The sequence below is a fragment of the Salmo salar genome, chromosome 17 (genome assembly GCF_965601325.2).
Source record: "Salmo salar chromosome 17, fSalSal1, whole genome shotgun sequence".
Classification (NCBI taxonomy): domain Eukaryota; kingdom Metazoa; phylum Chordata; class Actinopteri; order Salmoniformes; family Salmonidae; genus Salmo; species Salmo salar.
This window is the reverse complement of record NC_138307.1, coordinates 4,950,993-4,971,422: the sequence shown is the minus strand read 5'-3', so window position 1 is coordinate 4,971,422 and position 20,430 is coordinate 4,950,993. Positions and strand designations below refer to the sequence as shown.

At 44.3% G+C, this 20,430-nt stretch overlaps 1 protein-coding gene across 1 annotated transcript in view; it reads left to right on the top strand.

Annotated features, from left to right (window-relative positions):
• The window catches only part of LOC106575089 (alpha-1,6-mannosylglycoprotein 6-beta-N-acetylglucosaminyltransferase A), a 143,156-nt gene that overhangs the window by 20,842 nt on the left and 101,884 nt on the right, over positions 1–20,430 (top strand). The window contains exons 2-3 of the mRNA XM_014151270.3: positions 5,027–5,501; positions 18,784–18,948. Of these exons, the coding sequence (XP_014006745.1) occupies positions 5,261–5,501; positions 18,784–18,948 (406 nt within the window). The 5' untranslated portion in view covers positions 5,027–5,260. The remainder of the gene's footprint in view (positions 1–5,026; positions 5,502–18,783; positions 18,949–20,430) is intronic.

Below are 20,430 nucleotides of genomic sequence, written 5' to 3'. Positions count from 1 at the left end.
TCGACCGATTAATCGGAATGGCCGATTTTTTTTTTAATTAGGGCCGATTTCAAGTTTTCTTAACAATCGGGAATCAGCATTTTTGGACGCCGATTTTTATTCATTTATATATATATATATATATATATATATATATATATATATATATATATATATATATATTTTTTTTTTACCATTATTTAACTAGGCAATTCAGTTAAGAACACATTCTTAATTTCAATGACGGCCTAGGAACGGTGGGTTAACTGCCTTGTTCAGGGGCAGAACGACAGATTTTTACCTTGTCAACTCGGGGATTCGATCTTGCAACCTTCCGGTTACTAGTCCAACGCTCTAAACACCTGTTTTACATTGCACTCCACGAGGAGCCTGCGTGGCAGGCTGACTAACTGTTACGCGAGGGCAGCAAAAAACCAAGGTAAGATGCAAGCTAGCATTACACTTATCTTATAAAAAACAATCAATCTTAACATAATCACTAGTTAACTACACATGGTTGATGATATTACTAGTTTATCTAGCGTGTCCTGCGTTGCTTATAATCGATGCGGTGCCTGTTAATTTCTTATTGAATCGCAGCCTACTTCGCCAAACGGGTGATGATTTAACAAGCACATTCCGGAAAAAGCACTGTCGTTGCACCAATGTGTACCTAACCATAAACATCAATGCATTTCTTTAAAATCAATACACAAGTATATATTTTTAAACCTGCATATTTAGTTAATATTGCCTGCTAACATTAATTTCTTTTAACTAGGGAAATTGTGTCACTTCTCTTGCGTTCCGTGCAAGCAGTCAGGCTATATGCAGCTGTTTGGGCCGCCTGGCTCGTTGCGAACTGTGTGAAGACCATTTATTCCTAACAAAGACCATAATTAATTTGCCAGAATTGTACATAATTATGACATAACATTAAAGGTTGTACAATGTAACAACAATATTTAGACTTAGGGGTGCCACCCATTAGATAAAATACGGAATGTTTGGTTTTCGAAATGATAGTTTCCGGATTTGACCATATTAATGGCCTAAGGCTCGTATTTCTGTGTATTATTATGTTATAATTAAATCTATGATTTGATATTTGATAGAGCAGTCTGACTGAGCGGTGGTAGGCAGCAGCAGACTCGTAAGCATTCATTCAAACAGCACTTCCGTGCGTTTGCCGGCAGCTCTTCGCTGTGCTTCAAGCATTGAGCTGTTTATGACTTCAAGCCTGTCAACTCCCGAGATTAGGCTGGTGTAACCGATGTGAAATGGCTAGCTAGTTAGCGGGGTGCGCGCTAATAACGTTTCAATCGGTGACGTCACTCGCTCTGAGATCTTGAAGTAGTTGTTCCCCTTGCTCTGCAAGGGCCGCGGCTTTTGTGGAGCGATGGGCACCGATGCTTCGAGGGTGGCTGTTGTCGATGTGTTCCTGGTTCGAACCCAGGTAGGGGCGAGAACAAGGACAGAAGCTATACTGTTACACTGGCAATACTAAAGTGCCTATAAGAACATCCAATAGACAACGGTATATGAAATACAAATGTATAGAGAGAAATAGTCCAATAATAACTACAACCATAAACTTCTTACCTGGGAATATTGAAGACTCATGTTAAAAGGAACCACCAGCTTTCATATGTTGTCATGTTCTGAGCAAGGAACTTAAACATTAGGTTTTTTACATGGCACATATTGCACTTTTACTTTCTTCTCCAACACTTTGTTTTTGCATTATTTAAACCAAATTGAACATGTTTCATTATTTATTTGAGGCTAAATTGATTTTATTGATGTATTATATTAAGTTAAAATAAGTGTTCATTCAATTATTGTAGTAATTGTCATTATTACAAATAAATAAATAAAATCGGCCGATTAATCGGTAGCGGCTTTTCTGGCCCTCCAGTAATCGATATCGGCGTTGAAAAATCATAATCGGTCGACCTCTAATTCACATGCTAGGTTGTTTTTCTATGTTTGAGTTTCAACTGCTATGGAAAACAACGCTTCTACGAGTCAGACTCAATCTCACAGGCACAAACGTTGACTGGAGTCGCATTACCACGGTAAGGAAATAAAAGTGACAATGCTTGCTTATAAGACAAGCAAACTAGATGATCACATCGAATAAGCCTGAGTGGGTTTGCCTTCTTTCGAACTAAACAGAAATAGTATAGTTATAACTAAACACAGTTATACCATAGGTAGGCTACTTACTTACTATCCATAGTTACCAAGCCACTGTTGCCGATCAATGAACGACTTGAAGACATCTTGATGTGGTGTTGAATGTGAGCCATAACCTTCTCCGGAGAGTCAAAGGTGTAGTCTTTTCCATCATGACTGGGAATTGCAGCCAATACTTCCCACCTGGATGGTCCCTTAACAGTCGTTACTACAGAAAGGGTTCACCAAACTAATATTGGAAAATAAATATGATTTTACTGCAAAATGCACAAACTTTAATACTACTGGAGTGAATAAAAAGTGTTATGTTTGGGGCAAATCCAATACAACACATTACAGAGTACCACTCTTCATATTGTCATGCATAGTGGTGGCTGCATGACGTTATGGGTATGCTTGTAATCGTTAAGGACTGGGGAGTTTTTCAGGTTAAAAAAGAAACGGAATGGATCTAAGCACAGGCAAAATCCTAGAGGTAAAACCTGGTTCAGTCTGCTTTACACCAGACATTAATTCACCTTTCAGCAGGACAATAAACTAAAACACATGGCCAAATCTACTGGAGTTGCTTACCAAGAAGACAGTGAATGTTGCGGAGTTACAGTTTTGACTTAAATCTGCCTGGAAATGTATGGCTACTGTTGGCTACTACTTACCCCCCCGCAGAAAAAACTTAGCAGCCCCACCCCCAAACTACTTCCAGCTGCTATGACTTGGCCAAAGTCATTAATCATCAAATGAATTTGTAGCTACAAATTTCCTGACAGTAGATTTCCTGACAGTAGATTTCCTGACAGTAGTTTTCCTGACAGTAGATTTCCTGACAGTAGATTTCCTGACAGTAGATTTCCTGACAGTAGTTTTCCTGACAGTAGATTTCCTGACAGTAGATTTCCTGACAGTAGATTTCCTGACAGTAGATTTCCTGACAGTAGATTTCCTGACAGTAGTTTTTTAAAGGATCGGACCCTTTTTCTTTCAATTTTCACCTTTTTTGGATTGGCCTCGGTTTCCTCCTCGAAGCAAGTTCGGTTTACCATGGTAATGTATTATGTTAGCCCCCTGACCTTGGCCTAGCTGTGACTACAGTATGTCAGTGCTACCCCCACAATAATGACCAGCAAAATATACATATATACACACACATTTTTTTGTAATGCATAAACATTACCTTTTGAGCTAGTGTGGTGGGAAAAGAAACAATAGTCAGTGCATACTGCATAATGCCCTTCATATCCAATTACTAGCAACCTTGGTTTGAGGGTATGGTGTGTATCCCCTAGAAGTTTGTGCAGAAACCTGAGGAGCCTGACTGAACAGACTATGGATGTAACTAGCTTCCTTAGCTGGCCTGAGGAGGAGGAGGAGGAGGAGGAGGAGGAGGATGAAACAACACGTACATGTATCCCCACGGTGTGAAGGATACCTGTCTATGTCCTAAATTAAGCCCTATCCCATGTAGTGTACTACTTCTGACTAGCCCTCTGAATACATATGCTGCAATAGAGTGGAGCGATATGGACAAAAATCCATATCACGATCAATTGACTGAATTATCATGATAACGATAAGTTGAACGATAAATGTATAACATTAATGTGGATCAGTTACTTCTTTACATGACCCTTAAAAATGCTGCTACTACTTTGCATGTTGTAGCCATCAATTGTCCCATTATAAAGTACCCTTATTTTATTTCAAACTTTCCATTTCTCTAGTTTAGGCTTACTTATCATCGCTCTTTTCTCTCCCCTCCATTTCTCTCTTCCTCCACACATTGCTTTCACTAAGAGGCTTATGAAGGTTTTCTTATGGTTAGCGAGAGTTTTCGTGTACCTTACGAAATAGCCTCACCTTTTGGCTGAAGATGATGGGCAAGAAGGATTGCCATTTCACACGAGAGCGAAACATCCTGTTTTTTCTCCATCCTTGAGTGGGCAGGATACTGTTTTTTTCTAAACTGTATCACTGAAATATTTACAAGTCCAACTCCTCGTACCTCCACTAAAGTTGACTTGCGGTATGTTTTTGTGTCATGGAAAGGTTTTTTGGCCAGTAGTCCTAAGGGTAACCTGTTCACTCATTCAGTTTCTAGTCGCCAAGCTATCGGCATAATATTATTCTTGTGAAAATCATTACACAGTAGACCATACAGGTTTAAACATAGACAGAGACAACATAAAATACAATTTTGCTTTCTTTAGGATGTTTAACAGAAATTGAAGTAGGCTTAACTCTGAAGAGAGACTGGGTTGGGTTATATTTCCCTGTGGAGACAATGTGATTATTCACGATTTTCACTTCACGGTGACTGCATCTTTTTTTGCATGGGAATCTTCTTAGCAGCAGGGATTTGTCAGCTTTGATACATTTTGTTTGTCTCTCTCCGTATAGTTCTTGGCACATGTTTCAGGGCGCAGTTCTATCTCCTGCTGTTTAATCGAAACAAACTTGAATCAAAGTGGTCACATTATAGCAGGTTGTTTGTAACGCATTGCAGCAAGGACAGAAGGTTGTCTATAGTGTGTGTTTGTGCGGTGTGCACGTGGGTGTTTTGGGATGCAGATGGCAGAGACATAAGGGTTATCCATGAGTTCATCTGACTCTACGTAAGTAGAAAAAGGGCTTAGTTGCCAAAATCTCGGACTATCCCTTTAAAAGCTCATCTTGGCAAAGTGTGGCGCTGTGCTAAATGAATATAGGGGAAACACTGGTTGGCTATAGCTACAGTAGCTAACACCCGCCTTGGGAATGCCCATGTAAATACTCCTCCTTTTTCTTCTGGAACTGTGGTGTTTTCTGACTCTTGAGTGCCTCTAACAGCCTTATGTCTCCTCCTCTCTTACAGAATGCAGCTTGGCCCAGTCAACCCGGTGGGAGTGACTGATAAGGATGGGCCAAAGAAGTAGAGCCCACTGGTGAGGAGTGGTGGAGAGTCCAAACAGAACCATAGTGGCTAAACTACCCCGAGCTCCACCATGCCCCTCCTCCCCTCCTGAACTCTCCTCCCACTCAGTCCCTTCCAGTCCCTCACGCACAGACACAGTCACTCTTGCCAGTCGAGCTGCGGGCGGCGCTCGCCATGGCCTCGGCCTACCTGTGGAAGCTCTCGTCCCAGAAGCTGGGCTTCTTCCTGGTGAGCTTCGGATTCATCTGGGGCATGATGCTGCTCCACTTCACCATCCAGCAGCGGGCCACGCACGAGAGCAGCACCATGCTGCGACAGCAGATCCTGGAGCTCAGCAAGCGCTACATCAAGGCCCTGGCCGAGGAGAACCAGAGTGTCATGGACGGGCCCTACGTGGGAACCATGACGGCCTATGGTGAGTACCGAGCACTGCGCAAGTAGTGTTCTCCGTGCTTTTGAGCTCTCTTCAAAATAGAATGACTCCACTTTGCAAAGTGGTGGTTGTGAGAACTCTAAATTTGCTCAATGGTACACTGGGAATGTTCCATTCATTCACTTGGAATGTTTTATTGAATGGAATTCTGATTTGCCAGTTGTTGGTAGTGCTGCAATATTTGATCAACCTCAGTTAGAGAACACTGTTATTGAATAAGGACAGGCTGAATTGATTTACTATGTAGGCTAAGTAGAAGTTCCTTCAAAGTCAAAATAGCCAGCCCTATACATTCTCTGACATACAGATCATACAAAATGCATAATGTAGGCTACTTATAAGCGTTTATATTTGAATTGTATTGTGGTTGTAATGCAACCATAGACAACGGGGAAGACAAGAAAGAGGAAAAGAGAATGTACATTTTGTCTACAGCAGGGTGCTGCCTCATTGGATGGAGGAAAGTAAAGTATTAGGGGGCTAGCCAGCCAGTAACTTGACTTGCGCAAACAGAGGTCAGCGTTACGCTGATGCAGCTGCTTTCCGTCATAACCTATTAACGCCTCGCGAACAGCCGTCAATAAGTTATTCATGCCGTTAATAGACCCATTTGGGTCAATGAGAGGCTTCATTAGAAACATGAGATTGGAATTGATTACGCTGAATACATTCTAATGGACGGCGAAAACAAGAAGATGACCAGGCAACCAACCAACCGTCACTGGTCCTGGAAAGTAGCTCTCTGAAAAGGCCATGCCTAATATGATTTGTCTTAAAACGCTCTTAGCCTGTAAAATTGAATTTATCTGAGTTTGTTAGGCGGGAGGCTTCCCGCCTATCTCAGAAACACCGAGTAGGCCTATCAACCTCAGTTCTTCTGCCACAGTCTGCTAATCGCCAGACCTCAAGAGTACTGACTGGCGAACACGGAGCATTTAGCTGCTCTTGTTCCCCATAGGGTCTATGTTAAAACATTGATGCAGAGTGTTGAAGCATCTGCCTTGGTAAAACCCTTGGTCGTACAGATCCGGGACGCGTCCCAAATGGCATCCTATTCCCTATTTACTATGGGCCCTGTCAAAAGTAGTGCACTAAATTAAGAATAGGATGCCATTTGTGATGCAACCGAGAAGTCTGTTGTTCTAGCAGCCTAGTGCTCCGACCCGTTTTAAATGACCTGGAGGAGGGTGTTGAAAGAAATCCTAAGCTTTATCCCAGACCTGTATAATGATATCAGCTCAATGTAATAGGCTAATTGCTTAATCATGTCATTAATTATCTCCAGAAAAGCATGAAATGAGTTGTTGCTGCAAACACTATTATTCGGGAGGCAACGAGACAAAAGATCTGTGATATGGTCTCATCAGAACAGATTCATAATATTCTGTCAATTGCCTGAACTTTAATTTAAAATGAATAAACTTTATTAATGCATCAAGTGGAGTAAATGTTTATATGATGTAATAATGTCAGTATATAACATATATTTTTTAAATCCAGCTGTATTGAACCGAAACATTACATTGGACAATGCAGTCTTTCCCTAGTTTGATTTTCCAGGCAGGCGCAAAAGTTCCCATAGTAACATCGACGCCCCCTGGCATCGAAAATGGAAATGGAAAGCAGTAGAAGCCAAACCCTTTTTTGGTAACACAGCTAGCCGTTGAAACCCGTGCCAGATATGCATTGGTAGGGAAAACACTAATATTGAGTCAGAAGATGTTGTTGGGGCATTGTGTCCTGTCTTGACCTAGGTCTAAAGAACCAGTCTGGAACCAGTTTATAATGGACTGGATGGAACCAGTTTCCATGTTTTTGTTTTCTCTCATTTGAACATGTCTCAATCTTAATGTACTTCTTGAGACTGGAACACTGTTTACTCTCTGCCATAGAAATATAATGATATGGTCTAGGAAGCCTTTTTTTAATGCTTTTGATTAAATAAAAGTAGTAAGGGAAAAAATTGCCTCATGCTGCAGTATTTGTACTCCCTCTGCAGATCTAGGATTCATCTCGATATGACATTAATGCATTTAAGGGGAATTATGACTTCCTCTCTGCTCTCAGTAAATTACCCATAAAATCTGAGTGCACATTAATTAAATATTGTATCAAGACTGAATCGGTCTGGTGGTTTATGTGGTGCATTGAACATTGTTTATTATTTTGAGTAGATGGGAATTTGGACTGAAGAGAGAGAAGCACTGAACTAAACAATTCCAGCCAACCTGTTTCCACGCTTTCCTTTTGTGAGAAGAGGTTATGAAGTTTATAAATATCTGGATTGACGAAAACCCATCTTTCATAAAGCATGTTGATGAGTAAGTTAAGAAATTAAGAATTTAAAGGAGCTTATTTTATAGGAATAGGTTATGCCTTTCATTAAATAGCAGAAAACTAATTATTTTGTCGATGTTCATACCGGTTATAGACTATGGCGTTACTGCCACTGTGTTGAAGCAATTAGACGCAGTTTATCATAGAAAACTACACTTTATTACAGGCGATAGGTTCAGTACACATCACTGTATTCTGTATCAGAAAGTACAGTAGGCTGGTCCTCTTTGAAGTCTCGTAGATCGATGGATTTTACTCGTTTTGTTTGTAAAGCCCTCCTGCATAAACTTCCACCATACCTTACTTCATTGTAAGTTACCCGGTCTCAGGGATGGCTAACTCTAGAGTTCCCTTCCATCTCCACTGAGTTAGGTCAATCTGCTTTAACTTTTTTTGCACCTTACTTGTGGAATGATCTCCAAGGCTCTCTAAAATTGGATGAATTGGTGCCTCTTGGGCAATTGAAAAGGCTGATTGAAGACCTTTTTACTGAAGAATGTTTATTTTTTTTCAATGATTATGTTTTGCTTTTTGTGTAAATCGATGTGTATACAGGGCTTATCTGTATGATCTCAGCATGACTTCCTGTTAAAATAAAGGTTCAATAAATAAGAGAGTGCGAGAGACGCCTTCTGTAACAGACTGGAATGAAGGTCGAATTATGAGGAAGCTGCACTAACTGCATAACTGAACGTAGCTTTGGGACACAACATCCGGAGTGTCTGTATTGGTTGGACTCCCTGAGTTGTGCATCGAGCTGGTGGGTGGCCACGAAAAATAACAATAAAAAAAAAGAGAATTCACCTTTATTTAACCAGGTAGGCCAGTTGAGAACAAGTTCTCATTTACAACTGCGACCTGGCCAAGATAAAGCAAAGCAGTGCAACAACAACACAGAGTTACACATAAACAAACGTACAGTCAATAACACAGTAGAAAAATCTATCTACAGTGTGTGCAAATGTAGGGAGGTAAGGCAATAAATAGGCCATGGAGTCTAAATAATTACAATTTAGCATTAACACTGGAGTAATAGATGTACAGATGATGATGTGCAAGTAGAGATACTGGGGTGCAAAAGAGCAAGAGGGTAAGTAATAATATGGGGATGAGGCAGTTGGGTGTGCTATTTACAGATGGGCTGTGTACAGGTACACAGCTGCTTTGACAGCTGATGCTTAAAGTTAGTGAGGGATATATAAGGCTTCAGTGATTTTTGCAGTTCGTTCCAGTCATTGGCAGCAGAGAACTGGAAGGAAAGGCGGCCAAAGGAAGCGTTGGCTTTGTGGATGACCAGTGAGATATACCTGCTGGAGCGTGTGCTACGGGTGGGTGTTGCTATGGTGACCAGTGAGCTGAGATAAGACGGGGCTTTACCTAGCAAGGACTTATAGATGACCTGGAGTAGAGGTCGACCGATTAATCGGAATGGCCGATTAATTAGGGCCGATTTCACGTTTTCATAACAATCGGAAATCAGTATTTTTGGACGCTGATTTGGCCGATTGAATTATTTAATTTTTTTTATGTATTATTATTATTTTTAGACCTTTTATTTAACTAGGCAAGTCAGTTAAGAACACATTCTTATTTTCAAGGACGGCCTAGGAACGGTGGGTTAACTGCCTTGTTCAGGGGCAGAACGACAGATTTTTACCTTGTCAGCTCAGGGATTCAATCTTGCAACTTTACGGTTAACTAGTCCAACGCTCTAACCACCTGCTTTACATTGCACTCCACGAGGTTACGCGAATGCAGTAAGAAGCCAAGGTAAGTTGCTAGCTAGCATTAAACTTATCTTATAAAAAACAATCAATCAATCATAATCACTAGTTAACTACACATGGTTGATGATATTACTAGTTTATCTAGCCTGTCCTGCGTTGCATATAAATCGCTTAGGTACACGTTGCTCCAACCATAAACATCAATGCCTTTCTTAAAATCAATACACAAGTATATATTTTTAAACCTGCATATTTAGTTAATATCACCTGCTAACATGAATTTCTTTTAACTAGGGAAAATGTGTCACTTCTCTTGCAACAGAGTCAGGGTATATGCAGCAGTTTGGGCCACCTGACTCGTTGCGAACTGTGAAGACTATTTCTTCCTAACAAAGACAGCCGACTTCGCCAAACGGGATGATTTAACAAAAGCGCATTTGCGAATAAAGCACAATTGTTGCACGACTGTACCTAACCATAAACATCAATGCCTTTCTTAAAATCAATACACAGAAGTATATATTTTTAAACCTGCATATTTAGCTAAAAGAAATCCAGGTTAGCAGGCAATATTAACCAGGTGAAATTGTGTCATTTTGCGTTCATTGCACGCAGTCAGGGTATATGCAACAGTTTGGGCCGCCTGGCTCGTTGCGAACTAATTTGCCAGAATTTTACGTAATTATGACATAACACTGAAGGTTGTGCAATGTAACAGGAATAACGTTTTGTTTTCGAGATGATAGTTTCCGGATTCGACCATATTAATGACCAAAGGCTCGTGTTTCTGTGTGTTATTATGTTATAATTAAGTCTATGATTTGATAGAGCAGTCTGACTGAGCGATGGTAGGCACCAGCAGGCTCGTAAGCATTCATTCAAAATAGCACTTTCGTGCATTTTGCCAGAAGCCCTTCGCAATGCATTGCGCTGTTTATGACTTCAAGCCTGTCAACTCCCAAGATTAGGCTGGTGTAACCGATATGAAATGGCTAGCTAGTTGGCCGGGTGCGCGCTAATAGCGTTTCAAACGTCACTCGCTCTGAGACTTGGAGTAGTTTTTTCCCTTCCTCTACATGGGTAACGCTGCTTCGAGGGTGGCTGTTGTCGATGTGTTCCTGGTTCGAGCCCAGGTAGGAGCGAGGAGAGGGACGGAAGCTATATTACTACACTGGCAATACTAAAGTGCCTATAAGAATATCCAATAGTCAAAGGTATATGAAATACAAATCGTATAGAGAGATATAGTCCTATAATAACTACAACCTAAAACATCTTACCTGGGAATATTGAAGACTCATGTTAAAAGGAACCACCAGCTTTCATATGTTCTGAGCAAGGAACTTAAACGTTAGCTTTTTTACATGGCACATATTGCACTTTTACTTTCTTCTCCAACACTTTGTTTTTGCATTATTTAAACCAAATTGAACATGTTTCATTATTTATTTGAGGCTAAATTGATTTGATTGATGTATTATATTAAGTTAAAATAAGTGTTCATTCAGTATTGTTGTAATTGTCATTATTACAAATAAATAAAGAAAATGTTTAAAAAATCGTCTGATTAATCGGTATTGGCTTTTTTTTTGGCCCTCCAATAATCGGCATCGGCGTTGAAAAATCATAATCGGTCGACCTCTAACTTGGAGCCAGTGGGTTTGGCGAGGGCCAGCCAACGAGAGCATACAGGTACCAGTGGTGGATACTATATGGGGCTTTGGTGACAAAACAGATGGGACTGTGATAGACTACATCCAATTTGCTAAGTAGAGTGTTGGAGGCTATTTTGTAAATGACATCGCCGAAGTCAAGAATCGGTAGGATAGTCAGTTTTACGAGGGTATGTTTGGCAGCATGAGTAAAGGAGGCTTTGTTCAGAAATAGGAAGCGGATTCTAGATTTTATTTTGGATTGGAGATGCTTTATATGAGTCTGGAAGGAGAGTTTACAGTTTAACCAGACACCTAGGTATTTGTGGTTGTCCACATATTCTAAGTCAGAACCGTCCAGAGTAGTGATGCTAGTCGGACGGGAGTGTGCGGGCAGCGATTGGTTGAAGAGCATGCACTTAGTTTTACTAGAGTTTAAAAGCAGTTGGATGCCACGGAAGGAGTGTTGTATGGCGTTGAAGCTCTTTTGGAGGTTAGTTAACACAGTGTCCAAAGAAGGGACAGATGTATACAGAATGGTGTTGTCTGCGTAGCGGTGGATCAGAGAATCACCAGCAGCAAGAGTGACATCATTGATGTATACAGAGAAAAGAGTCGGCCCGAGAATTGAACCCTGGCTTCAGCCCAAAAAACATATTTATAATCTCTAGGAACTCTATTTACCAGACATAAAGTGTATGGAAAGTAGAGTTCCTCGAGATTATAAAAGCATTACGTCACATCATGTGGTTACTTGGCAATGGTAATATAGTATATGTAAGGTCACTATAATTAGAACATGCATGCATTTCTTCCATCTGTCGTCAGCTCAGATCAGTGTTGTGGGATTTGTGCATGTGGACTGTGATGTGATACTGTGTATATCACTAGGCCAAGAGTGAGCACACAGCTGCATAGAAATATGGATTATTCTCCCCATCTGTCAGTTCGACTCTAAGCAAATGAAAATCTCTGTGGATTTGTCCATCACATATCAGAAAATGATGGGAAAGTAATTTTAGTGCATTGTCTCCAATATAATGTATTTTCTTTGGAAGTATTGCTTTCATTTGAGTCTGTAATATGCTGTACACTATGTTTAAAACTCTCATGTTGATTTTATGGAGCTCCCATGTATGAATTTTGAGTAGTTACATTTCCCAAGCCCCATCTCTGTTTACCAAAAAAAGTGACAGGGTCAGGCTGTTGAAATGACAGATTGTGTCTTTCATTTTTTTCCAGTTGATGTTGACCTACTTTGTTAACTGAACCAAGTTTATTAAACATCTGGACTGGTTCCCATTTTACAACCATGCAAATGAGTCTGAATTTGAATTCTATTTATTAACTTATAATGGTTCTCTTAGTTTGCTTGGTCTGCTGTTGTCTGTTTTGTCTACTCACTCAGTATGTTTAGGCTGCAATTATTGAAGCAGGGAACTACGCTTTGCTCCCTCCCTATGGGTGCCTCTGTGTAGAATGAATGTTTCAGGCTTTCGCATGCATATTTCAAATCTCATGTTTCATTTTGAAACGTTTTGCTTAGGGAATGAAGACTGAGTTGGGGACTATAAAACAGTAATATCACAACCTAACATCAATTCAGTTTTGTAACAGTAGCTTCAATAAAGGTGGGGGTTTAGAAAATGATCTGAACCAAAGAACTTGGATAAGTAACTAATGTATCACCCATACTACCACCACTGTCTTTAAATCAACATATCTATGTAATAGTAGTATTTTTACCACAGTTTGGCCAAAAACCCACTTCTGATTGTTCTGATGCTGTGAATTGTACTTCGCTTTTCAGACAGTAAGTTTATCTATCGCATGGATTTAGCCCACCTATGTTTTCACACCTATTACACTACTTTGCCACTTAAATGCAGGCTGTCCACACTGTCCACACTTAAACTGGCTTAATTAATTACAATGTTCCGTGCCTGTTGGAAAGACAGAATATTTCATTTGTTAACACAAACCTCATTGTGCTTTGGGCACTCATTGCAAACATGCAGAGGAATGTTTATTGGCTGTGATCTGTAAAACATGAATTAGCTTCACACAGAGATCAGCCATGTGGGGAGATGGCCTACTCTACCTTGTCCAGGTTGGGGAGAGATGGATGGAGTGTGTTTGGTGTTTGGACCGGGGGCAGTGTGTTTGGTGTTTGGACCGGGGGCAGTGTGTTTGGACCGGGGGCACTGTGTTTGGACCGGGGACAGTGTGTTTGGACTGGGGACAGTGTGTTTGGTGTTTGGACCGGGGGCAGTGTGTTTGGTGTTTGGACCGGGGGCAGTGTGTTTGGACCGGGGACAGTGTGTTTGGACCGGGGACAGTGTGTTTGGACTGGGGGCAGTGTGTTTGGTGTTTGGACCGGGGGCAGTGTGTTTGGTGTTTGGACCGGGGGCACTGTGTTTGGACTGGGGGCAGTGTGTTTGGACCGGGGGTAGTGTGTTTGGACCGGGGGCAGTGTGTTTGGACCGGGGGCAGTGTGTTTGGTGTTTGGACCTGGGGCAGTGGGTTTGGTGTTTGGACCGGGGGCAGTGTGTTTGGACCGGGGGCAGTGTGTTTGGACCTGGGGCAGTGTGTTTGGACCGGGGCGGGGGCAGTGTGTTTGGTGTTTGGACCTGGGGCAGTGGGTTTGGTGTTTGGACCTGGGGCAGTGGGTTTGGTGTTTGGACCTGGGGCAGTGGGTTTGGTGTTTGGACCTGGGGCAGTTGGTTTGGTGTTTGGACCGGGGACAGTGGGTTTGGTGTTTGGACCGGGGAGAGTGGGTTTGGTGTTTGGACCGGGGTCAGTGGGTTTGGTGTTTGGACCTGGGGCAGTGTGTTTGGACCTGGGGCAGTGTATTTGGTGTTTGGACCTGGGGCAGTGTGTTTGGTGTTTGGACCGGGGACAGTGGGTTTGGTGTTTGGACCGGGGGCAGTGGGTTTGGTGTTTGGACCGGGGGCAGTGGGTTTGGTGTTTGGACCGGGGTCAGTGTGTTTGGACCGGGGGCAGTGTGTTTGGACCGGGGGCAGTGTGTTTGGTGTTTGGACCTGGGGCAGTGGGTTTGGTGTTTGGACCGGGGGCAGTGTGTTTGGACCGGGGGCACTGTGTTTGGACCGGGGCCAGTGTGTTTGGACCGGGGCGGGGGCAGTGTGTTTGGTGTTTGGACCTGGGGCAGTGGGTTTGGTGTTTGGACCTGGGGCAGTGGGTTTGGTGTTTGGACCTGGGGCAGTTGGTTTGGTGTTTGGACCGGGGACAGTGGGTTTGGTGTTTGGACCGGGGAGAGTGGGTTTGGTGTTTGGACCGGGGTCAGTGGGTTTGGTGTTTGGACCTGGGGCAGTGTGTTTGGACCTGGGGCAGTGTATTTGGTGTTTGGACCTGGGGCAGTGTGTTTGGTGTTTGGACCGGGGACAGTGGGTTTGGTGTTTGGACCGGGGGCAGTGGGTTTGGTGTTTGGACCGGGGGCAGTGGGTTTGGTGTTTGGACCGGGGGCAGTGGGTTTGGTGTTTGGACCGGGGGCAGTGGGTTTGGTGTTTGGACCGGGGGCAGTGGGTTTGGTGTTTGGACCGGGGGCAGTGGGTTTGGTGTTTGGACCTGGGGCAGTGTGTTTGGACCTGGGGCAGTGTATTTGGTGTTTGGACCGGGGGCAGTGGGTTTGGTGTTTGGACCGGGGGCAGTGGGTTTGGTGTTTGGACCGGGGTCAGTGGGTTTGGTGTTTGGACCGGGGGCAGTGGGTTTGGTGTTTGGACCGGGGGCAGTGGGTTTGGTGTTTGGACCGGGGGCAGTGGGTTTGGTGTTTGGACCGGGGGCAGTGGGTTTGGTGTTTGGACCGGGGGCAGTGGGTTTGGTGTTTGGACCGGGGCCAGTGGGTTTGGTGTTTGGACCGGGGAGAGTGGGTTTGGTGTTTGGACCGGGGAGAGTGGGTTTGGTGTTTGGACCGGGGCAGTGGGTTTGGACCTGGGGCAGTGTGTTTGGTGTTTGGACCTGGGGCAGTGTATTTGGTGTTTGGACCTGGGGCAGTGGGTTTGGTGTTTGGACCGGGGGCAGTGGGTTTGGTATTTGGACCGGGGGCAGTGGGTTTGGTGTTTGGACCTGGGGCAGTGGGTTTGGTGTTTGGACCTGGGGCAGTGTGTTTGGTGTTTGGACCGGGGACAGTGTGTTTGGTGTTTGGACCTGGAGCAGTGTGTTTGGACCTGGGGCAGTGTGTTTGGTGTTTGGACCGAGGGCACTGTGTTTGGTGTTTGGACCTGGGGCAGTGTGTTTGGTGTTTGGACCGGGGGCAGTGGGTTTGGTATTTGGACCGGGGGCAGTGGGTTTGGTGTTTGGACCTGGGGCAGTGTGTTTGGTGTTTGGACCGGGGAGCAGTGTGTTTGGTGTTTGGACCGTGGAGCAGTGGTGTTTGGACCTGGGGCAGTGGGTTTGGTGTTTGGACCTGGGGCAGTGTGTTTGGTGTTTGGACCTGGAGCAGTGTGTTTGGACCTGGGGCAGTGTGTTTGGTGTTTGGACCGAGGGCACTGTGTTTGGTGTTTGGACCTGGGGCAGTGTGTTTGGTGTTTGGACCGGGGGCAGTGGGTTTGGTATTTGGACCGGGGGCAGTGGGTTTGGTGTTTGGACCTGGGGCAGTGTGTTTGGTGTTTGGACCGGGGACAGTGTGTTTGGACCTGGAGCAGTGTGTTTGGACCTGGGGCAGTGTGTTTGGTGTTTGGACCGAGGGGACTGTGTTTGGACCGGGGGCAGTGTGTTTGGTGTTTGGACCTGGGGCAGTGTGTTTGGTGTTTGGACCGGGGGCAGTGTGTTTGGTGTTTGGACCTGGGGCAGTGTGTTTGGACCTGGGGCAGTGTGTTTGGTGTTTGGACCTGGGGCAGTGTGTTTGGTGTTTGGACCTGGGGCAGTGTGTTTGGACCTGGGGCAGTGTGTTTGGTGTTTGGACCTGGGGCAGTGTGTTTGGACCGGGGGCAGTGTGTTTGGTGTTTGGACCTGGGGCAGTGTGTTTGGTGTTTGGACCTGGGGCAGTGTGTTTGGACCTGGGGCAGTGTGTTTGGTGTTTGAACCTGGGGCAGTGTGTTTGGACCGGGGGCAGTGTGTTTGGTGTTTGGACCTGGGGCAGTGTGTTTGGACCTGGGGCAGTGTGTTTGGACCTGGGGCAGTGTGTTTGGACCTGGGGCAGTGTGTTTGGTGTTTGGACCTGGGGCAGTGTGTTTGGTGTTTGGACCTGGGGCAGTGTGTTTGGTGTTTGGACCTGGGGCAGTGTGTTTGGACCTGGGGCAGTGTGTTTGGACCGGGGGCAGTGTGTTTGGTGTTTGGACCTGGGGCAGTGTGTTTGGTGTTTGGACCTGGGGCAGTGTGTTTGGACCTGGGGCAGTGTGTTTGGTGTTTGGACCTGGGGCAGTGTGTTTGGTGTTTGGACCTGGGGCAGTGTGTTTGGACCGGGGTCAGTGTGTTTGGTGTTTGGACCGGGGGCAGTGTGTTTCTTTCTCTAATGCTAATTTCTCTCGGTCTGTGTTGATGGAGGCTAGGCTGGGCGTTTTCTGCTCAGCGCGTTGTGTTTTCTGAGGACACAAGCTATTGTGTGCAATTATGTTCAGCCTGATGCAGTGGCAGCTCCACTCCAGGGCTTTGTCCCAAATGGTACTCTATTCCCGACATAGTGCATTGCTTTGGACCAAAGTACTGCACTATATAGGGAATAGGATGTCATTTGGGACATAGCCCAACTTTCCAGTTGATTTCTTCCTTGTCTTACGCAGCGGCGCTCCATCCCGGCATCTGCTTATCTCCGCCCCACGTAGCCGTGCAGAGCAGACAAAACGCTGCAGCTTCCCTCTCTCCCTCACGCCAACTCTCCTCCCCATCCCTTCCCTCGCTCCCTGACCACGGCGGCGCACACAGGCCCGTTTCCCTCCACGCTGTCTTTCTGGCGCGATAGGGAGTGACTTATGCGACACGCAGCCAGAGAAATTGCACCGCAGTCGCCGCGCTGACGTGTGACAGACGGGGTGCGATCGCTGTCTTCACGGCTCCACCACCTCATGGAATGTTAATGAGGTTGACGACATTCTGGAATATTCTTGGGGCGGCAGGAGGGAAGGAAAATATTTCAGGGGCAGAAGGGACATGTCATATTTCATTTTCTTAGTCGCTACTAATGGTGTGGCGAAATGTCTCACAAGTCAACATTGATCAACTGTTTTGTGACAAGATCGTAGGTCATACCAATAAACAATATGCTAAGCATGTTGGATTTAAAAAAAATCTGAGTTCTATGCAAACTACTGAAATTGAAACCAATGCCAAAATGTGTGTTGCACTTGCAAGTCAACATCGATCAACCGTGAGATCTTACAACACCATAAACAATAATATGTCAATAATAAAAAAACATCAGACAGTTATAACAAATGGAATTGAAGCCACTTAAGTTTGTGTTGCATGTTATACAGTAGCTTTAGAATCGTTACACTTTATTCAGTTGCTTTGAGCAGCGTAGAGCCATGGAGGCCCTGGTCAAAAGTAGTACTCCATAGGGAATAGGGTGCCATTAGGGATGCAGCTTTGATGTCCTCATGGCTGCTGGAGGGTAAATATCAGATAAACACCATTAGGATACTGAAATGCCAAGCCCCGCATACCAAGTCCTGAAATGCTACTGAAACAAACAGAGATGATGTCATTTTGAATGTCAGCTCACTGTGTCCTTTCTATCCCATCTCACCTCTTATTGGCTAGCTACTGGGCTATGTCCCAATTTATCTCTCCTTCCTCCCAAAATATGCATTTGTTCACTTCCCTTCACTGATTTGATAGGAGATGAGAGGTTGAAGAAACATGGTGGAAACTGCCACTAGCCCATGCCTCCACCAATCAATCCAATGCTCTTAGACTTGTGGGAAGTAGTGAACGAGTACACACTTCAGGAAGGAGACATTATTGGGACACACCTATTGTGAATGCCAGCTTACTTTAGTGTCTTTTCAATCCCATCGTCCGTCCCACCTTCTTTTGGCTAGCTACTGGAGTCAGGAGATGTCCTTAGAAATGCACAGGCCTAAATGAAGCAGCAGGGTCATCATCCTCAGACACCCGCCAGCTCAGTTATACATTTAAATGAGTCCGTTAACGGACAGCATGAAATCCAATGACTTAATGGGGTCGCTGAAATAAGCTGATCCTCTCCCCTTGTTTTTCATTTTTCAGCGGAAAGCCAATAAGAACGGGCCGTCTCAGAATACAAGGCATACTCAGATTACTCACACTATAACGATATATTGATTAGCCTAGTTATGAAGACAAAAATAGAAAAGCATTTTCTCTGACCGGGACTGTGGAGATCGACTCACTGGTATTATATCACTATGCGGTAATTTCCTCCTTGTCCTTCAAAGTCAATCAGATTTGAAAATGACTATTCTTGAGATCAATTAAAATGACAGGAAAATGAAAGGGAAATCTAGAAAACACTGTACTGTATATTTTAGCCTCAAGTTAAATTAGCTGGTTAGCAGTAAGACTGATGTGAGGTATCTATGCTTCATGCTATACTGTGTTTCCCTCCTCCAGATCTGAAGAAGACCCTGGCGGTGCTCCTGGACAACATCATGGTACGGCTGGGCAAGCTGGAGTCCAAGGTGGAGATCATCTACAACAGCACGGGGGCTAACCTGACCAACGGCACCAGCACGGTCACCCCCAGCGCCTCCAATGCGGAGAAGGTCAACGTGGCAGGTGAGGCTCACTCTCTCCTTACACTAGCTTATTTTTTTCTCCTGAGGATAGCTGAATCTTCTTTTATTGAAGACATTCAAAAACAAGCCATTGCCCCTTGATAATCCCCAGTCCTAGTTCTGGAACATGTCAAAATAACAAGACCTATGCCTATAGCAGGGGTGTCAAGCTCAATTCCTGGAGGTGCTGAGTGTCTGTGGGTTTTCCCTCCTCCCTTGTACTTGATTGACCAATTGTAAGGTAATTTATTAGTTAGGAGCTCACCTGGTTTTCTAGGTCTGGACACACATTGAAAGAAAATAACAAAAAGAAACTAGCAGCCACTCAGTTCTCCTGTGAATCTGATGTGAGCTTAGGTGAATAGTGTTATTTGTGCTGGTAAGAGTAAAGTTGTGCTCTGAGCCTGCACTGAAATGGTTCTATTCACCCTGGTGTGGCGACAGAATATGGTCGGAATTAGATTATGACGATTGAGTTACAAAGAGGGCATTCTACTCTTGAGCGAGCTAGGCCCATTCCGCTCAGGCTTCAGAACGTTTCTTAAACAAAATAAATCATTTTTAACTCGGCCTCCTTTCTGTGTTAGGATAATTTCATATTTATTTTAATAAGTATACTGCCGCCATCTTGGGCTGCATCAGTATCAGTGACAGTTCCCTGCTAGCTGTGTCGGGCAGGACATTGTGGTCCTCCTGTGCTGCAGCAACCGCCACTTCCTGTGCAACAGCGATAACGACATGGAGGTTATCTCCCATACCACATTAACGGTGCATTGATATCTCAATCCCACCCTTTGTTAACCAATGGAACGCTCTGGCTTCGGACGAGTCAAAGGAAAGAGACCATACTGGTTGTCTTGACTTCTAACCTGTTAATAGACACACGTATCATTTGGCAGTGTGGTTTGCCCTAACAGTCTGAGTTGTCCCTGAAACACCACTCCTCCTCTCCACGTCTGTCCTGTGTGGCAGGCAGCCTTGCCAACCCATTTGCTGCTTTCCCCTGGACCATGTGGTGCTGGGAAGGCAATTACTCAGATAGGATCTGGACAGTGAGGGGATCACACATGTCTTTGGAGAGGCTGCTAGCTATCAAGGTGGAGAACTCAGGGCCCCAGGAAGAGGTGTAGTGCTCCCCCCTTACCCTGCTGCCACACTGTCTCTGTCAGACAGTTTGTGCCCTGCTCAGCCATGGAGAGATGCCTCTGTTCTGACTATCAGACCTAACCACCGCTAATGTACTGCCTAGACAAAATATGCTGCTTTAATCACTGTAAATATGCACATTTTGGTATAATCATGAAGTAAACATCTTTATCTCCCGAATTCAATTGTCGCAACTAGATTGCTTTACAAAGTGTTCATTTTAAAGCTACCCCTCTGTTTTTGATTTAAGAACAAAAACATCTGACAAAATGCGCTACCATGACAATCTCCATTGGGGGTAGCACATCATTAGTGGCTAGGTCAGTTTCTCAGAATA